Source organism: Rhinatrema bivittatum, chromosome 8 (genome assembly GCF_901001135.1).
Source record: "Rhinatrema bivittatum chromosome 8, aRhiBiv1.1, whole genome shotgun sequence".
In the NCBI taxonomy this organism is placed as follows: Eukaryota; Metazoa; Chordata; class Amphibia; order Gymnophiona; family Rhinatrematidae; genus Rhinatrema; species Rhinatrema bivittatum.
Window position 1 is genome coordinate 118,074,547 of NC_042622.1, and position 16,222 is coordinate 118,090,768.

Here is a 16,222-nt window from a genome sequence, read left to right on the forward strand (position 1 = left end):
CTGTAGCAAGGACCTGCTCTGCAGGTGATGTATTGTCCTCTCGCACCGAGGATGTCTCTCCCAGGACTACTTCCCTGGAGGGAAGGGTTAGGTCGGCCATCATAGTTGGTGATTCAGTTATTAGGAACGTAGATATCTGGTGGATGGTGGGCATGAGGATTGACTGGTAGCATGCCTACCTGGTGCCCATCCCTTCAGAAAAGACTCCCCCTTCTCCAAAAGGTTCCCCAGTTCCTTACAAAATGGAATCCCTCTTCCTTGCACATTTGTTTCAACCACGCATTGAGTCGCTGGAGCTCTGCCTGCCTCTGGGGACGCACGCATGGAACAGGGAGCATTTCGGAAAATGCTAACCTGGAGGTTTCGGGATTTCAGCTTTCTACCTAAGAGCCTAAATTTGGCTTCCAGAATCTCCCTCCTACATTTTCCTATGTCGTAGGTGTCCACATGTACGACAACAGCCAGCTCCTCCCCAGCAACATCTAAAATCTTATCTAGGTGCCGTGTGAGGTCCATTAAAATCATCCGTTGTACCTGAAAACTGGAAGGGTGGCCAATGTAACCCTGATATTTAAAAAGCGCTCCAGGGGTGATCCGGGAAACTATAGACCGGTGAGCCTGAGTTCAGTGCTGGGAAAAATCATGAAAACTGTAATAAAGAATAAAATCACAGAACATTTAGATAGAAGTGGTTTAATGGGACACAGCCAGCATGGATTTACCCAAGGGGGAAGTCTTCCCTCTCAAATCTCCTACATTTTTTGAGGGGGTGAATTAACATGTGGACAAAGGTGTGAATCAGTAGATGTGGTGTATTTGGATTTTCAGAAGGCGTTCGACAAAGTCCCTCATGAGAGACTTGTAAAAAAACTAAAATGTCATGGGATAGGAGGCGATGTCCTTTTGTGGATTGCAAGTTGGTTAAAAGACAGAAAACAAAAAATAGGATTAAATGATCTGTTTTCACAGTGGAAAAGGTAAACTGTGGAGTCGCTCAGGGATCTGTACTTGGACCGGTGCTGGAAAGGGGTATGACAAGTGAGGAGATCAAATTTGCGGATGACACAAAATTATGCAGAGTAGTTAAATCTCAAGCGATTGTGATAAACTGCAGGAGGACCTTGTGAAGCTGGAAAATTAGGCATTCAAATGGAAGATGAAATTTAATGTGGACAAGTGCAAGGTGATACATATAGGGAAAAATAACCCTTGCTATAGTTACACGATGTGTTAGGCTCCATATTAGGAATTTTCACCCAGGAAAGAGATCTAGCCATCATAGTGGATAATACGTTGAAATAGTCGGTCCAGTGTGCTATGGCAGACCAAAAAGCAAACAGAATGTTAGGAATTATTAGGAAGGGAATGGCGAATAAAAAGGTGGATGTCATAATACCTCTGTATTGCTCCATGGTCAGACCACACCTTTGAATACTGGGGTAGATTTTTAAACTTGCGCGCACATATCCATGTGCACACGCTTCCTGGCACACACACATGGACACAGCTATTTTATAACACACCCACGACTGCATGCGCGTGTTATAAAATACGAGGGGCACGCACGCACGGGGGGAGGGAAATTTTTAATTTATGTGCAGCAATGTGATGGTCCCTTTTCCCAGTCCCCTCCCAGTCTGCTCCAATTAAGGAGCGGGCTGGGAGGGAACTTTCCAAACCACCTAACTACCCTTCCTTCCTCTTCCCCTCTCCTCCCTGCCCCCTATCCTATCTAACCTCCAAATTTTTATTTTACCCTTTGCTCCTCTTCCGGAGCAGTAGTAACTTGCAAATGGCCGGTGTACCGCAGTGGAGTAGCTACGGGTGGGCCTGGGTGGGCAGTGGCCCACCCAAATTTCTTTGCAAGACTCTGCAGCCAATAAAAAGCAGGCAGCATCAGCAGACACCCAAGGGAGAAAAAAAAATTAATAAAACCAGCTGATGTGTTGCGGCTCCCGGTGTCCCACAGCCCCAGTAATACTTCCCTTTACCTTCTTCCTGCCCCCACGGGCCAATGGGAAACCTCCTCCCTTCTTCCTGCCCCCGCGGGCCAATGGGAAACCTCCTCCCTTCTTCTTGCCCCCGCGGGCCAATCGGAAGCCTTCTTCCTGCCAGTTGGAGGAGGAAACCTCTGATTGGCCGGTGGGGCAGGAAGAAGGGGGGCATCGGGCTGGGAAGAGTGGCAGTGTTCAAGCCACGGGCTGGAAGTGCAGGGCAGGGAGGTGACTGGGGTGTGTGAGAGACAGAGACTGGGCAGGGAAGTGACTGGGATGTGTGTGACAGAGTCTGGGCAGGGAAGTGACTGGGATGTGTGTGAGAGACAGGGATGTGTGTGAGAGACAGAGTCTGGGCAGGGAAGTGACTGGGATGTCTGTGAGAGACAGGGATGTGTGTGTGAGACACTGGGCAGGGAAGTGACTGGGGTGTGTGTGAGAGACAGAGTCTGGGCAGGGAAGTGACTGAGGTGTGTGTGAGAGACAGAATCTGGGCAGGGAGGTGACTGGGGTGTGTGTGAGAGACAGAGTCTGGGCAGGGAAGTGACTGAGGTGTGTGTGAGAGACAGAATCTGGGCAGGGAGGTGACTGGGGTGTGTGTGAGAGACAGAGTCTGGGCAGGGAGGTGACTGGGATGTGTGTGAGAGACAGAGTCTGGGCAGGGAAGTGACTGGGATGTGTGTGAGAGACAGGGATGTGTGTGAGAGACAGAGTCTGGGCAGGGAAGTGACTGGGATGTCTGAGAGACAGGGATGTGTGTGTGAGACACTGGGCAGGGAAGTGACTGGGGTGTGTGTGAGAGACAGAGTCTGGGCAGGGAAGTGACTGAGGTGTGTGTGAGAGACAGAATCTGGGCAGGGAGGTGACAGGGGTGTGTGTGAGAGACAGAGTCTGGGCAGGGAAGTGACTGAGGTGTGTGTGAGAGACAGAATCTGGGCAGGGAGGTGACTGGGGTGTGTGTGAGAGACAGAGTCTGGGCAGGGAGGTGACTGGGATGTGTGTGAGAGACAGACTCTGGGCAGGGAAGTGACTGGGGTGTGTGTGAGAGACAAGAGTCTGGGCAGGGAGGTGACTGGGGTGTGTGTGAGACACAGAGTCTGGGCAGGGAAGTGACTGGGGTGTGTGTGAGCGACAGAGTCTGGACAGGGAGGTGACTGGGTAGTGTGTGAGAGACAAGAGTCTGGGCAGGGAGGTGACTGGGGAGTGTGTGAGAGACAAGAGTCTGGGCAGGGAGGTGACTGGGGAGTGTGTGAGAGACAGAGTCTGGGCAGGGAGGTGACTGGGGTGTGTGTGAGAGACAAGAGTCTGGGCAGGGAGGTGACTGGGGTGTGTGTGAGAGACAAGAGTCTGGGCAGGGAGGTGACTGGGGTGTGTGTGTGTGTGAGAGACAGAGTCTGAGCAGGGAAGTGACTAGGGTGTGTGAAAGACAGAGACTGATCTTAGGGTTTAATTGGTGTGTGTGTGCGCAGGGCCGGTGCTTCCATTAGGCAAACAAGGCAGTGGCCTAGGACGCCACAATTTTTTTTTTTTGGGGGGGGGGAGGTTGCAAACTCCCACCAGCACAAGACGTCCTGCGACAAATCCAATACCAAAGGAGGGGGCGCTGTGCCGGAGCTGCTGCCAATACGTAATCCAGGGGAGGGGTTGTATTACTGAAGGTTCGCCTAGGGTGCCAAATACTCTTGCACCAGCCCTGTGTGTGTGACTTGTGGGCCCTAAAGAAGAGGACAGTAAGGACAGAGCTTCAGCAGCCACTGCTGCTCCTGGTCTGTGCTTTCAAGGGAAAGGAGTAGGAGAGTTGCTGGAGAGGGTAAGTAAAAGTGGCATTTTAAGTTTATTTTTCTTGATTGACTACCATTTTAATTATTGAGTATTATGTGATGTGTCTGCTGTTTTGAAATATTTTATTGATATTTGGACAATGTTTAATAATTTTTATGAGTTTTGTTGTATGTTATTCTGTTCATCAGCTGTTTTGAAATATTTATTAATATAGTTTTACAGTTATTTCTGTGTGGGGCTCTATAGCAGCTTGGCTTGTTCTGTTTTCCTAATATGAGTTTTATTAGTGTTTAGGACCTGATTTAATATTTGTAGTGTTGCCTTTTCATAGATAGGATTGTTATGTGTTCCATAATGCAGGTGTAACTTTGTGCGGCTTAGTTTGTGTGCATTATTGCAGATCCTGGGACTGTGTTAGGTGCTATATTTCTCTTTCCAGTTCTCCAGGATTGCACTGCATGCAGAGTGGCTTTTTTTGGTTTTCCATTAAGAACATAAGAACATAAGAAAATGCCATACTGGGTCAGACCAAGGGTCCATCAAGCCCAGCATCCTGTTTCCAACAGTGGCCAATCCAGGCCATAAGAACCTGGCAAGTACCCAAAAACTAAGTCTATTCCATGTAACCATTGCTAATGGCAGTGGCTATTCTCTAAGTGAACTTAATAGCAGGTAATGGACTTCTCCTCCAAGAACTTATCCAATCCTTTTTTAAACACAGCTATACTAACTGCACTAACCACATTCTCTGGCAACAAATTCCAGAGTTTAATTGTGCGTTGAGTAAAAAAGAACTTTCTCCGATTAGTTTTAAATGTGCCCCATGCTAACTTCATGGAGTGCCCCCTAGTCTTTCTACTATCCGAAAGAGTAAATAACCGATTCACATTTACCCGTTCTAGACCTCTCATGATTTTAAACACCTCTATCATATCCCCCCTCAGTCGTCTCTTCTCCAAGCTGAAAAGTCTGATTGTCTACTCTCCAGCTAGGGCCCTGCGCATGGGTCTTGTGGACTCAGCAGCGTGTCTTAAATGTTCAAGTCCAGTTGCCTCTCTTATACATTGTTTGTGGAGATGCCCACAGATCCAGAATTTTTGGGTCTCCATTCGCCATTCGCTATGTACTGATATCCATTGGTCCTGTTGCTTTTGTATTCTCAATAATGATGCTGGGGACCAAAGTCTAAATGTGGACAATGTAGGTCTTCTAGCTAAGGCATGTCTTATTGGTAAGAAATGTATTTTGCTAAAGTGGCTAGATGTGGAACCCCCCCCACACAAGAGATGTGGTCCTCTATGTTGACGGAATTATACCAGTTGGGATATGGTTCTATGTATAAGAGGTTTTCTCCCCGTAAAAAGCGAATTTTTGAGGAGATTTGGGGTTGCTATTACAGATCTTTATCCCCAACTATCCATCAGATTGCTCCTCTCGGGAGTGGATGAGGAATAATAGGGTATTTGTTAATCCATGTAGGATTCTAAATGTATAAGCCCAGCGATAGTGAACTGACACGATACTAAATGTATGTTTAACATCTTCTTATGGATTTATCACCCGACCCTCGTGCGAACTGGAGATTCTCTATGGTGGGAGGGGGGAAGGGAGGGGGTTAACTTGTAAAACTCTATTTGGGTAATGCAATACTTGTTATAAATGGAACTCGGACTGTTTTGTATTATATATGTTTGTATGCCCAATAAAATATATTGGGGGAAAAAAAAAAAAGGTTTGAATAAGTTCCTAGAGGAGAAGTCCATAAACTGCTATTAATCAATAAGGAATAGTATCTTGGGATCTATTTAATGTTTGGGTTGCTTGCCAAGTACTTGTGACTTGGATTGGCCCTGTTGCTTGGCTTGATGGACCCTTGGTCTGACCAGTATGGCATGTCTTATGTTCTGAGGTTAAGGAAAAACAGATCAGATTGAATGCAGATGGGCCCGTCAACCAGATAACCTTTACCCAAGCAGAATGGATGGTTCTGAGTACCATTTCAGAGGCTGCAATGAGAGGGGTTGGTGACCTGGAGACCTCACACATTCAAGGATGACAAGGTGAGCAGTCTTTTTGTAAGAAAGCCTTATAAGGTTATTGCATATAGTTCCTATTATAAAGTTTCTCTCTTTTTTTTTTTTTTTTAACAGATAATCTGTGGTCCAAAAGGCAGATAGTGTTCAGGCTTATATGTTTATAAAAACAAATGTACATAAAGGTGGCATTGACACCCTATGGATTGCTAGACTAGAAGGTTGTGCAGTAGCTGAAGTCAGTAGAATGGGGCCTATGTTGCTGTTCTTCATGCCTGTAAGGAAAATCCAGTGGGTGAGAAGACAGCAGGACAGACTGAAAGAGTCAATAGTGACAGTTTGTATACTTTACTTTTTTGCAGGAGATGATACAAAACATGGCTCTGATGGACCTGGATCCAGTGGACTGAGAAGGACTGGGTGGTATGCACTAGTGCTACCACCTAGTCCAGAGGCCAGAGTCAGTCAGAAGAGGAGGGGTCTGCAAAGTCTGTAACAGCTACAAAGGAGCATGAGAGAGATATGACAAGATGAAGTGCACACCCAAGCTTTGTTGCATGATGAGTCCTTACCCACCTTTACTGAACTACCTACTCTTGATATCTTGGGGAGGGATGGCAGAAAAAGAGAATAGGCTAGCTTTTCTCCAAGAGCTAATGATGATGTGCCTTGCCCTTCAGTTGAGAGCCACATGTTACTCGAAAACGATTGTGGCAGACCTGTTTGTAGGCATAAGGCAGGATACACGGTCTCAGGGAAGAACTGTAGGATATAAGACAGGAGATGCAGGGTCTTGGCCGGAAGCTGCAGGAGGAATTGCAGGCCATGACTTCTGTCTGGCGAGAGTTTCTTCAGCAGATGTGTCCATGCCAGCTGCTGGAATGCTCCCTGGGAGCCATAGGGCCCCTGGATGCTGCCTCCCTCTGCATATGCACCGCCATCACAGTGGTTTGTTTCTCCACCAGCTGTAGTTCCACCAGCCTAGAGGGGAGGCTCCCTCTGTGTGTCCAACACCACCTATGATACCACCTTGTCCTCCTATTGCTCCATCACCTCCAAGGATGCCTCCTCCACCAGCACCTCTGAGGAAGGTTCCATATCTTTTGTTGACCCAGCTGGAGATAGCCCCCCTTTGCTGTGATGTGGATGGCCTCATTGTATACGCCATCTGAAGAGGAGTGGCACACCAGTGTAGTCAAGCCTTCATCCTCAGACCCCTCTCACCTCTGTAGCCTTCCTGTAGCTGTCGCCCATTGCCGCTGCCTTCTGTGTCCATGATCTCTGAAGGCATTGTTAGTAGTGACTGCACACGTTTGCGCAGAAGTACCAGGCTTGGGCAGGCCAAGAAAACAGAACCACCCCCCAAAAGGAGAGGACGTCCCAGGAAAACATATCACCTATTTGGTATTTATTCTAAATAAATGCACTTTCATTTCTGAAAATGTCTTTGTATCAGTGTTCCTTTCCTCTATAGCCTGTTGGTGAGTCTGTTAATGTATCTCCTGCAATTCCTCCTCAATCGAATCATATGCCTCTTTCTCCTCCTCCTCTGTTCTTTTTCTTCCTTAATCATAATGCCTGAATATCCATTATTTTATAATATTCATGTCAGACATTGCTTCACCATTCACACACTGCCCCAATCTACCCACAGTGACACTCACACACATACCCAGTAAGCCCTAGTCTGCCATAGTGGCACATGCCTTCCCAGTAAGCCCCAGTCAGCTGCAGTGATGTGCATCCCCTCCCCAGAAAGCCCCAATTAGCCAGTGAAAAAAACAGATATGCACAGACCACCAGTTAGCCACAGTGACACACACAGCACCTGTCAGCTGCAGTGACACACACACACATGCACCCCATTAGCCCCAGTGACATAGATACACCACCCCATAAATGCAGTGCCATCCAGTGAAAGGTTCCCCCAAAGAATGGAAACAAACCTTGGGTGATTCAGGACAGACCTACAAAAATAAAGTTACAAGAGATGTCAAACTTAAGGACAAGGATAACAATTTCCCTGTTAGCCCCCCATACCCTCTGCCCTTTCCACTCACCACAAGAAGCCTACAGTGCCAAATGCCAGGTCTCAAAAGATGTAAAATTTGAATCTGGTGCATTAAATAGCAGATATAAAATCGTTCACACATTCATTCTTGACTATGTTTACACATATATTCATTATAAAATAGCAAAGCATGTGTAGGCATCCAAACCATGCCCTAAACACACCCACTTTGTTCACACGTATTTTCCCACGAGTAAGCATGTTCTCCACCTGCTTTAAAAATTGCTTTTGTGTACATAAGTAGAATATATTTTTATTTATTTACAAAAGGTTTATATACTGCTCTTTCAAATGAAAATCAGTGCGGTTTACAGGTTTAAAAAATGAATAGTACATCTAACTAATTATACAAATCTATGGACAAACAATATTACAACAAAACAGTACAAAAAAGGGTCCATCTTTAAATGCCAATATGCGCATATAAGGATTTTTCATATATGAAATATACCAACTGAAAGGACAACTAAATGAAACTCTATCTCTTTAGGGAAGGAACTTATCGTTCCTGAATACTTATCACCATTGTACAGCACTGAGTATATCCAGTAACGCTATAAAATTAAGTATTATTAACTGTTAGCTGAAGTTTGTTTCCTACAAAAAGAAGTATAATTTTGACAAAGTACAGACTTGCATAATATTTTTTATGCATGAATATCTATTGGCCCTGCTTGTTAATTAACAGAATATTATAAAAGGAGCAGCACTGAAGGTATAGTTTCTGTGCATTCCTGAATCATTATAAATGTTCAAATTTGTCATAATTCCTGTTTCAGAGCTGAACTGGTAAGTAATTCCACTGTTATCCTAGAACAATTGCTGAAGTTCCATAGGAAAGGAAAATGGGTAGATTTGATGAATTTTGCAATCAGCATCATTGTCCTTTTTTATGATTAGATTTATTTGTAATGGAAAGAACTAGATCATGGAGTTGTGGTCTGAGAGAGTTTCATTTAGTTGTCCTTTCAGCCCACAATCCATTTAGGCCTGATTAGTGAAACTGCAGTCTCTCTCTCTTAATTTCTGTTGCTTTATTTAGTTTTACTAGTGAAGTGACAGTTTATGTACAATGCTGCCAAATTGGTATTCAATAATTTATTAAATATCTGCAAAAAGTGAGAACAGAACAGATATATTTTTTATTTTCCTCCTTGATGAATAGAATTAGTACTTAGTGACAGGGTAGATGTTATATATTGATTTGTGGATTAGTTGTCTGGGCTCTAGCTGCATTCTGATTGCTGACTTTTTAAATTCAGACTCCAGAACTACTGTATTTTAACATTTTTAGGACAGAAAATACTTAGCTATTCTCAATAACAGTTGACAGAATTAGTAAAAGATGAAAAAACATTCTCAGAGGACAAGCAAGATGGCAATCCTTACAAGTAGGTGACATCATACGATGGAGCCCAGCCTGGAACTTTTATGTCAGAGTTTCTAGAATTTTAACTCTTCCCTACTGGGCATGTGCAAGCTGGCATGAATCCACATTGGGGCCATTCAGTCTCTCTTTATTTTTATTTTATATTTTTCCTTTTTCTTTGTGGGGTTTTTTCCAAAACATGCAGGAATCACATAGGGCCCCATGGTGTACCTAAGTAAGGTTTTTCTGTCAGATTTTGTAAGTTTCCATTACATTGTTTCACCCAGTTGGTATATTGAAGGGCGGCTACACTGCTGATCTCCAGCCCATTGGAGAAGGAAGCTTCATCAATGAACAGGTGTTCCTCAGGTTCCAGGCCCCAACAGACAAAGCATCCCCCACTTTGTGAGGTATTTGCTACAAGAAGGGCAGCATCTGAGCCTTCCTCTCCCAGATGTTCCAGTCGGGGTCAGATTCAGAGTATTCCTGTGGGTATGGTTACAGATCTGAAGATGTCTGTGAAGCAGAGAAATAGACGGATCTCCATCCGACCCCTCTCCTCCTCCAGAAAGAAGGAAGTCCCTACCGGAGTAATTCGTTGCCGGTTTTGTGCAGAGAATGACTGAGGACATTCCATTTCCTTTACTGAAGGAGGATGAAACCAGGAACAAAATGCTGGACATCCTCCAGTATACGAGATCTTTCAGGACTTACAGATGTGTATGTGGAAGATCCCTCTCTCTGTGGCTTCTGTAAAAAAGAAAGTGGATATTATTTATTTTCTCCAGAAATCGCCTGAATTCGAATAAAGGCAGCTACCACACCATTATGTGGTAGTTGAATCCACTCTGGAGGAGGCCAAGAGAACTAGAACCCATTCCTTGGTGCCCCTGGAAAAGGATTCCAGAACCATGGATACTCTTGGGAGAAAGACTTTCCAGGGAACATTGCTTCTTACCAGCTGTTCATGGGCCAGTACATTTGAGACTGATTGAAACAGATGTGGGAGGTGGCTGAGCAGCTAGCCAACCTCTAGTCACTGGTGGATGGAGTGGAAAAAAATGTGGAAGACAGGTGGTCAGTTTGACCTGCAAAGTTTATTGAAATGGCATCAAGACTCTATACAGTGGGGATTGGTGCCCACAGACTTGCCTGTTACAGGCCTTAAACTTCAGACCTGAGATCCAGGAAAGACTTGCAGACATGCCATGCACTGAAGAGGGTCAGGGAATTGGTGGCACAGATCAGAAAACACTGTGTGTCACTTCAGCAGTTTTCTACAACCACTTCTGGCGTACCCACCTCTGCCAGGAGGTACCCAAATGGGGGATAAAGTTGACACTTTTTCCATTTGAGGAGTCATCATCTATTATCCCCTTAGTCCCATACTTTGTCTTTATCCTTGTCTGAGGCAGCAGAAGTCCCCTAAGCCACTGTCAGCATTACAGTCAAAAGTAGGGACACGGTTTTGGCTGGATCACGGAGAGTATAGCCTGTATCCCAGTACCTGTGTCAGAGAGCCTTCCAGTTGGAGGCAGGCTAAGGTTTTATGTAAATCATTGGCCCAATGTAACTTTAGAATCATGGATCCACAGCATAGCACAGAGAGGGTACAAATTATTATTATTGTTGGTTCCATCAAATCGACCTCTGGACCAGTTTTCTAACCCTCTCCTGGAGGCACACCTATTAAGTCAGGTATGATCTATTTATTTATTTGTTTTGGAAGAATTATCACCCATATGTTTCTTGTGGAATTGCCAAAATGAATATGCATGAGATAGATTTGCATGCACTGGGTTTCCAATGTATACAAATCTATTTCATGCGTATTCATAATGGATATCCTGAAAACCCGACTGGTTAGGTGTGCCTTCAGAAGAGAGTTGGGAACCCTACTCTGGACCCCACTTGGATGAAGTCTCCACATTATAATATACTGCAGAAGGAGTTCTCCTACCTCTTACAAACCAATGCAGTCGAACTTGTTACACCAAGAGAAAAAGTGCGGGGATTCTACTCCAAGTACTTCCTGATTTCAAAGAAAACAACACAACTCTGTCTCATTGTTAAGAATGCAAGGCAAATTAGCCTCAAACGCCTGTGCTCTTGATTGGAGCAAGGATATCCTGTACATATATTCTCTGATTCTGCTTGTTACAAAGACTTTGTTGAAGCTAAGAGAAGACAGGGGAACTATGACCTATTTTGACTAAGCCGATTTGGTTCCCACTTCTGCAGGAGATGTCCATCAGGGTTCTGATCAGGCTTGGGAACTCTCCGACTCTCATCACTCAGTATAAGGGTCAGTTGCACTATTCCTATGTCTGATTCCTGGTTTTCACAGTCTGGGTGTTGAGATGGTGACTGCAAGTCTTGGATCTTTCAGAGGATGTGTCTCGTGTTCTGTTAGCTTCGAGGATGAAATTCACGAGGAAGTCCTATGGATTAAAATGGAGAAGGTTTACCTTGTGGTGTGAGCAAAAGACCTTACATCCTTTTTCCCAGTCTACTTAAAAACTATTTTATTACCATCTATACTTGTTTGAGTCAGGTCTCCTGACCAACTCAGTAAGAATTTATCTAAGTGCAGTTGGCAACTTTCACCAGTAGGTAGAAGGTAGACCCATTTCTGTACAATTCATGTGGTGTGTGCTTTATTTGAAGCTTCTCATCAGGTCTTCTGTTATGCATTAGAACCTCAGCATAGTACTGATCCAAGTAATGAAAGTTGCCTTTTAAGCCACTGTGCTCTTGTGACCTGAAGTACCTAACCTGAAAGGTCATATTTTTGATGGCAGTGACTTCACTGCTCAAAGTCAGTGAACTCCAGGCTCAAGTAACTTATCATGATAGGGTGATTCTGCAAACCCATCCTACGTTCTGCCTGAGATGGTGTCTAAATTCCATCTTTCACCATTCAATTGTCTTTCCCATATTTTTTCCCAGGCCACGTGTCCACCAAGGTGAACAAGCATTACACAGTTTGAACTGCAAAAGAGCCTTGGTCTTCTACTGAAGCCCATAGAAGCTCAACCCAATTTTTTGTTTCTTTTAACACAATAAACTGGAGATTACTATTGCCAAACATACTTTATCTAGTTGACTTGCAGATTGCATTTCCTCTTATGCCCAAGCAGACCTGGATCTGGTGGTTCATGACAAGACTTAACAGTGTCCGAGCCATGGAAGCGTCAGTAACCTACTTAAGATGGTCTCCATGCAGAATTCTGTGAAACTGTTGATGGAGTTCCCGCCACATTCACATCGCACTGTTGTCTGGCAAGGGCTCTTGATTCAGCATTTCATCCTAAGGCCTGTTGTTTTCGTTCCAGACTATCCTTTAAAAAATATACATATATAAAGAAGAAAATAAGGCCTGTTGCCACCAAAACAATTATTGTTGTGTTCGTAGGCACTGTTTTGGTTTTCCCTATTTTTGCTCAGGGCAGTCTATAAGCTAGAGGATTTCTCTAATGTGAGTATTGCCATCCAGCTTGTTCTTGGAGAAAGCAGAGTTGCTCACCTGTAACAGGCGTTCTCTAAGGACAGCAGGATGTCAGTCCTCACAATACCCAGCCACCTCCCCTTGGAGTTGGCATCTCCAATTTTAAGCAAAAAAATAGGCTGAGGGGGAACCCTCCTGGTCGCATGGTATAATTCCCATGCCAAAATTATCGAATGATGTCACCCACTTGTGAGGACTGATAGCCTGCTGTTCTTGGAGAATACATGTAACAGATAAACAACTCTGTTTTTTCAACTGACATGGTCTGCTGTTTTCGAGTACGCTCTTAAATGTGCAGTGGACTGAATCTAACATTTTAAATTGCTATTGCATTTATTTTTTCTTGTTTGCTTTTTATAGCATGCACTGCGATTGTTAGCATTTGGTCAGATATACAAAGTACTTGAGATGGACCCACTCCCTTCAAATAAACCTTTTCAAAAATATTCCTGGTCAGGCACAGACAGAGAAGGTGAGTAAGATACTTATTTTCCACATATTTTGTTGAATAAGATTTATATTAAAGATGTATAAATTAGATATACTTGTTCTGTTTTAATTTTTGGCTTCCTGTTTAAGAAACGTGAAATATAAAGATTGCTGTTCCGAGCTACCTAGGAAAATATTTTTTCCATGGACCAGCTGGACAATGTTCAGCTACACGAGTGGGATATGTCATCTGACAGCACTGAATGGAAAAGCTCTCTCGGAACTCAGAAAAATCAAAGTTTTTCTGAGCATGCACAGCCATTCCTGCGTAGCTGGCATGGCATAAGTCTCCTCGGTCTGTTTTTCTTCTGCTTGCATGTTTTTGACTCTCCGTAAGCAACTTGTTTTTTTTTTCCCCTGATGGATAATTTTTTTAATTTTTTGTTTAATTTTTGTTTAACCTTTGTTTAATTTCTTTATTTTTTGTCATCTCAGGAAAATATTTTTTTCCAAATTTAGTTTAGTTTGGCATTAATCCTTTTCAAAATGGCAGAATTTGAAAAAATTGGGATTCAAGATATGTCCCTGTTGCCATTTCAAAATGACCCAATCAAATCAGCATACATATCTCTGCTGTCTGGGACATTCCCATGATGTATCAAATTGTGTTACCTATGCTCTCATGTTTTTGAGGGCCAGAAATTCAAGGAGCTATACCTTGAGTTTCAGAGCTCTGATTTTAAGGCAAGGCATTCTTCGGTGCAGAGGCCTTCACTTAAATCTGAAAAGATGCAGTCCTTTCTTAACTGACACCATGACTTGAAAAAGTCTTGATGCAGGTGCCATTCATCCTCCAAGAACAGTGATATTAAATCCAGCACTTTGGCACTGAAACATGTACGCTTCACTCTGACAAGTACTTCCTCAGTGCAGACGCAGTCCCTAGGATGGAATTCTTCTTTAGTACTGAATATTTATAGGTGCTGTCATCTGCACAAATGCCTTCTTAGTATGGTGACTCCAGTTTGGGCACAAAAACATTAAAACTGGACTAAAGCTCCCCAATATCAATTCTAGTTCTGAACCTGGATAGAATATATTTGGCTTCTTAAAATGTATTGAACAGCCAAAACAAGCTATAGCCATTGTAAAGAAGATAAGCTTACATATCTGAAATAGGTTATGCATTCTGAAATCTATAATCAAAGTGTGAAGGGATGTATAGAGTAGAACCCCAGAATACCTTAAAGGACCAGGACTGTCTATCTAGCTCAGTCCACCTTAGCCACCAGAGTGGGAGTCCAAGTCATAGGGTATTTCCCTGGGGTGAGGAAAAAAAACCCATGCCAGAATGGAAGGAGAAAACTCAGGAACTACGCAAAAATCCTATATGTTTGAATGCCTGACTTGCGCTATAGCACCTCTGATGTCAGCAGGCTTTTGCTTCTTTTTCTCTTATTGCGAATAATAAAGAATCTTTTCTGTTTGAAAAGCTAGAGTCCAGGTTGTTTCTTGTCCTCTGGCAATCCTCCCTGAAGCCAAGGGGCATCCCTCACTGTCACATTTGATGGTAGCAATGGAACTTTTTGTCTGCCCACCAAAGATGAAGAGGCCTATGTTATCATTTTTGGCTTCTCAGCCTGGCTGCAGCGGAAGCACTCATAGTTGAATCTTTCTAGCTGAATGGCCTAGCCCTGCCTGGTTAGAGAGAGATTTTTAAGTCAGTCCGAGCCAAGTAGGGTAGTTATTTTGGACAGAGGAGGAGGGAAAGGGGAGATTTGACAAAAAAAAATTTTTTTTTTGGCATTTTGTGAACGTTACAACCTCTGGAGCAGAGAGGGACCTTCTATACCAATACTTGGTAACTTGTTTAATACAACTCATGGCAGAAGGGTAGCAGCAGCTGAAGGGCTGTACAGGGCCATTGGGCCCAGTAGCAAGCTCTACAGGAATGATTTGACCAACAACTGGACCTCCCTGATGCAGATTGCACAGGCTGTGTGAGCCACTATGGTCTGGCCTATCCCTCCATCATCTGTGTTACTTACATTGCTTTCATGGAAGGACCCAGACTTTTTCCTCATAAACTGAACGGGACTGCCTGTCTAGCAGGATTGCCAGAATCGACTTGGACCACATATCTGTACAATTTGCAGATGGGCAGCAGCCAAGCTGCCTTCTAGGCTGCAAATCCGGATGGAAGGGCCATCTTTGCAGAAGTTAAAGCAGCCATCCTCTAATCCAGTGGTTCTCAACCGGTGTGTCGCCACACTTCCCAGTCCCCCGCTGACCCAGCTGCTCCCCTGGTCCTCCTCTGCCCAGGCTTAAAATGCTGTCAGCCCGGGCAGAACAGGTGGAGTCAGTGGCACCGGCATCGTCTCTTCTTCCTGCCCCCCCCCCCCCCCCCGTGGCCCTTAAGAGGAAGTGGTGAGCAGCGGGTGCGTGCATGGGAAGAAGAGACCATGCTAGTGTGGTCAACGTCGGCCCGAAGACCAGAAGAGAGGCGTGGCCTAAGGGATGAGCAGCGCGGCGCGCAGAAAAATGAAGAAGAACGTCAACCCCCACAGCCGATGGGATTCCTTGCTCCGCCAGGGCTGAAAATGAAGGAGGTTAGGGTTGGGAGGAGGCTGCTGCTGCCGCCGCTAGTTCCGGGGAGGGAGGGAGGGAGAGCGAGTGAATGAGCAAGCAAGCATGTGTGTTTGGGATCCTGTGTGTGTGTGAGATAGCATGTATGTGAATGATTGAGAGCCTGTATATGTGATACAGAGTATGTCTGTGATTGAGAGCCTGCCTGTGAGAGAGAGAGCATGAATGTAAGTTTACGACTGGAAACCTGTATGTGTAAGTTTGTGATTGAAAACCTGTTTATGTGAAAGAGTATGTGTGTATGATTGAGATCCTTTGTGTATGAGAGAGATCATGTGTATGTATGATTAAGAGCCTGTGTGTATAAGTAAGAGAGAGAGCATGTGTGTCTGTGTGTGATTGAAAGATGGTTTAGGTGAGAGAGCATCTGAGTATGTGATTGAGAGCCTG

General features: G+C 44.3%; 1 protein-coding gene across 3 annotated transcripts in view; it reads left to right on the forward strand.

Moving 5' to 3' along the window:
• The window catches only part of STRBP (spermatid perinuclear RNA binding protein), a 158,766-nt gene that overhangs the window by 85,956 nt on the left and 56,588 nt on the right, over positions 1-16,222 (forward strand). For all 3 annotated transcript variants that reach the window (XM_029612031.1, XM_029612033.1, XM_029612032.1), the window contains one exon: positions 13,118-13,229. In XM_029612031.1, coding sequence (XP_029467891.1) covers positions 13,118-13,229 — 112 coding nt within the window. The remainder of the gene's footprint in view (positions 1-13,117; positions 13,230-16,222) is intronic.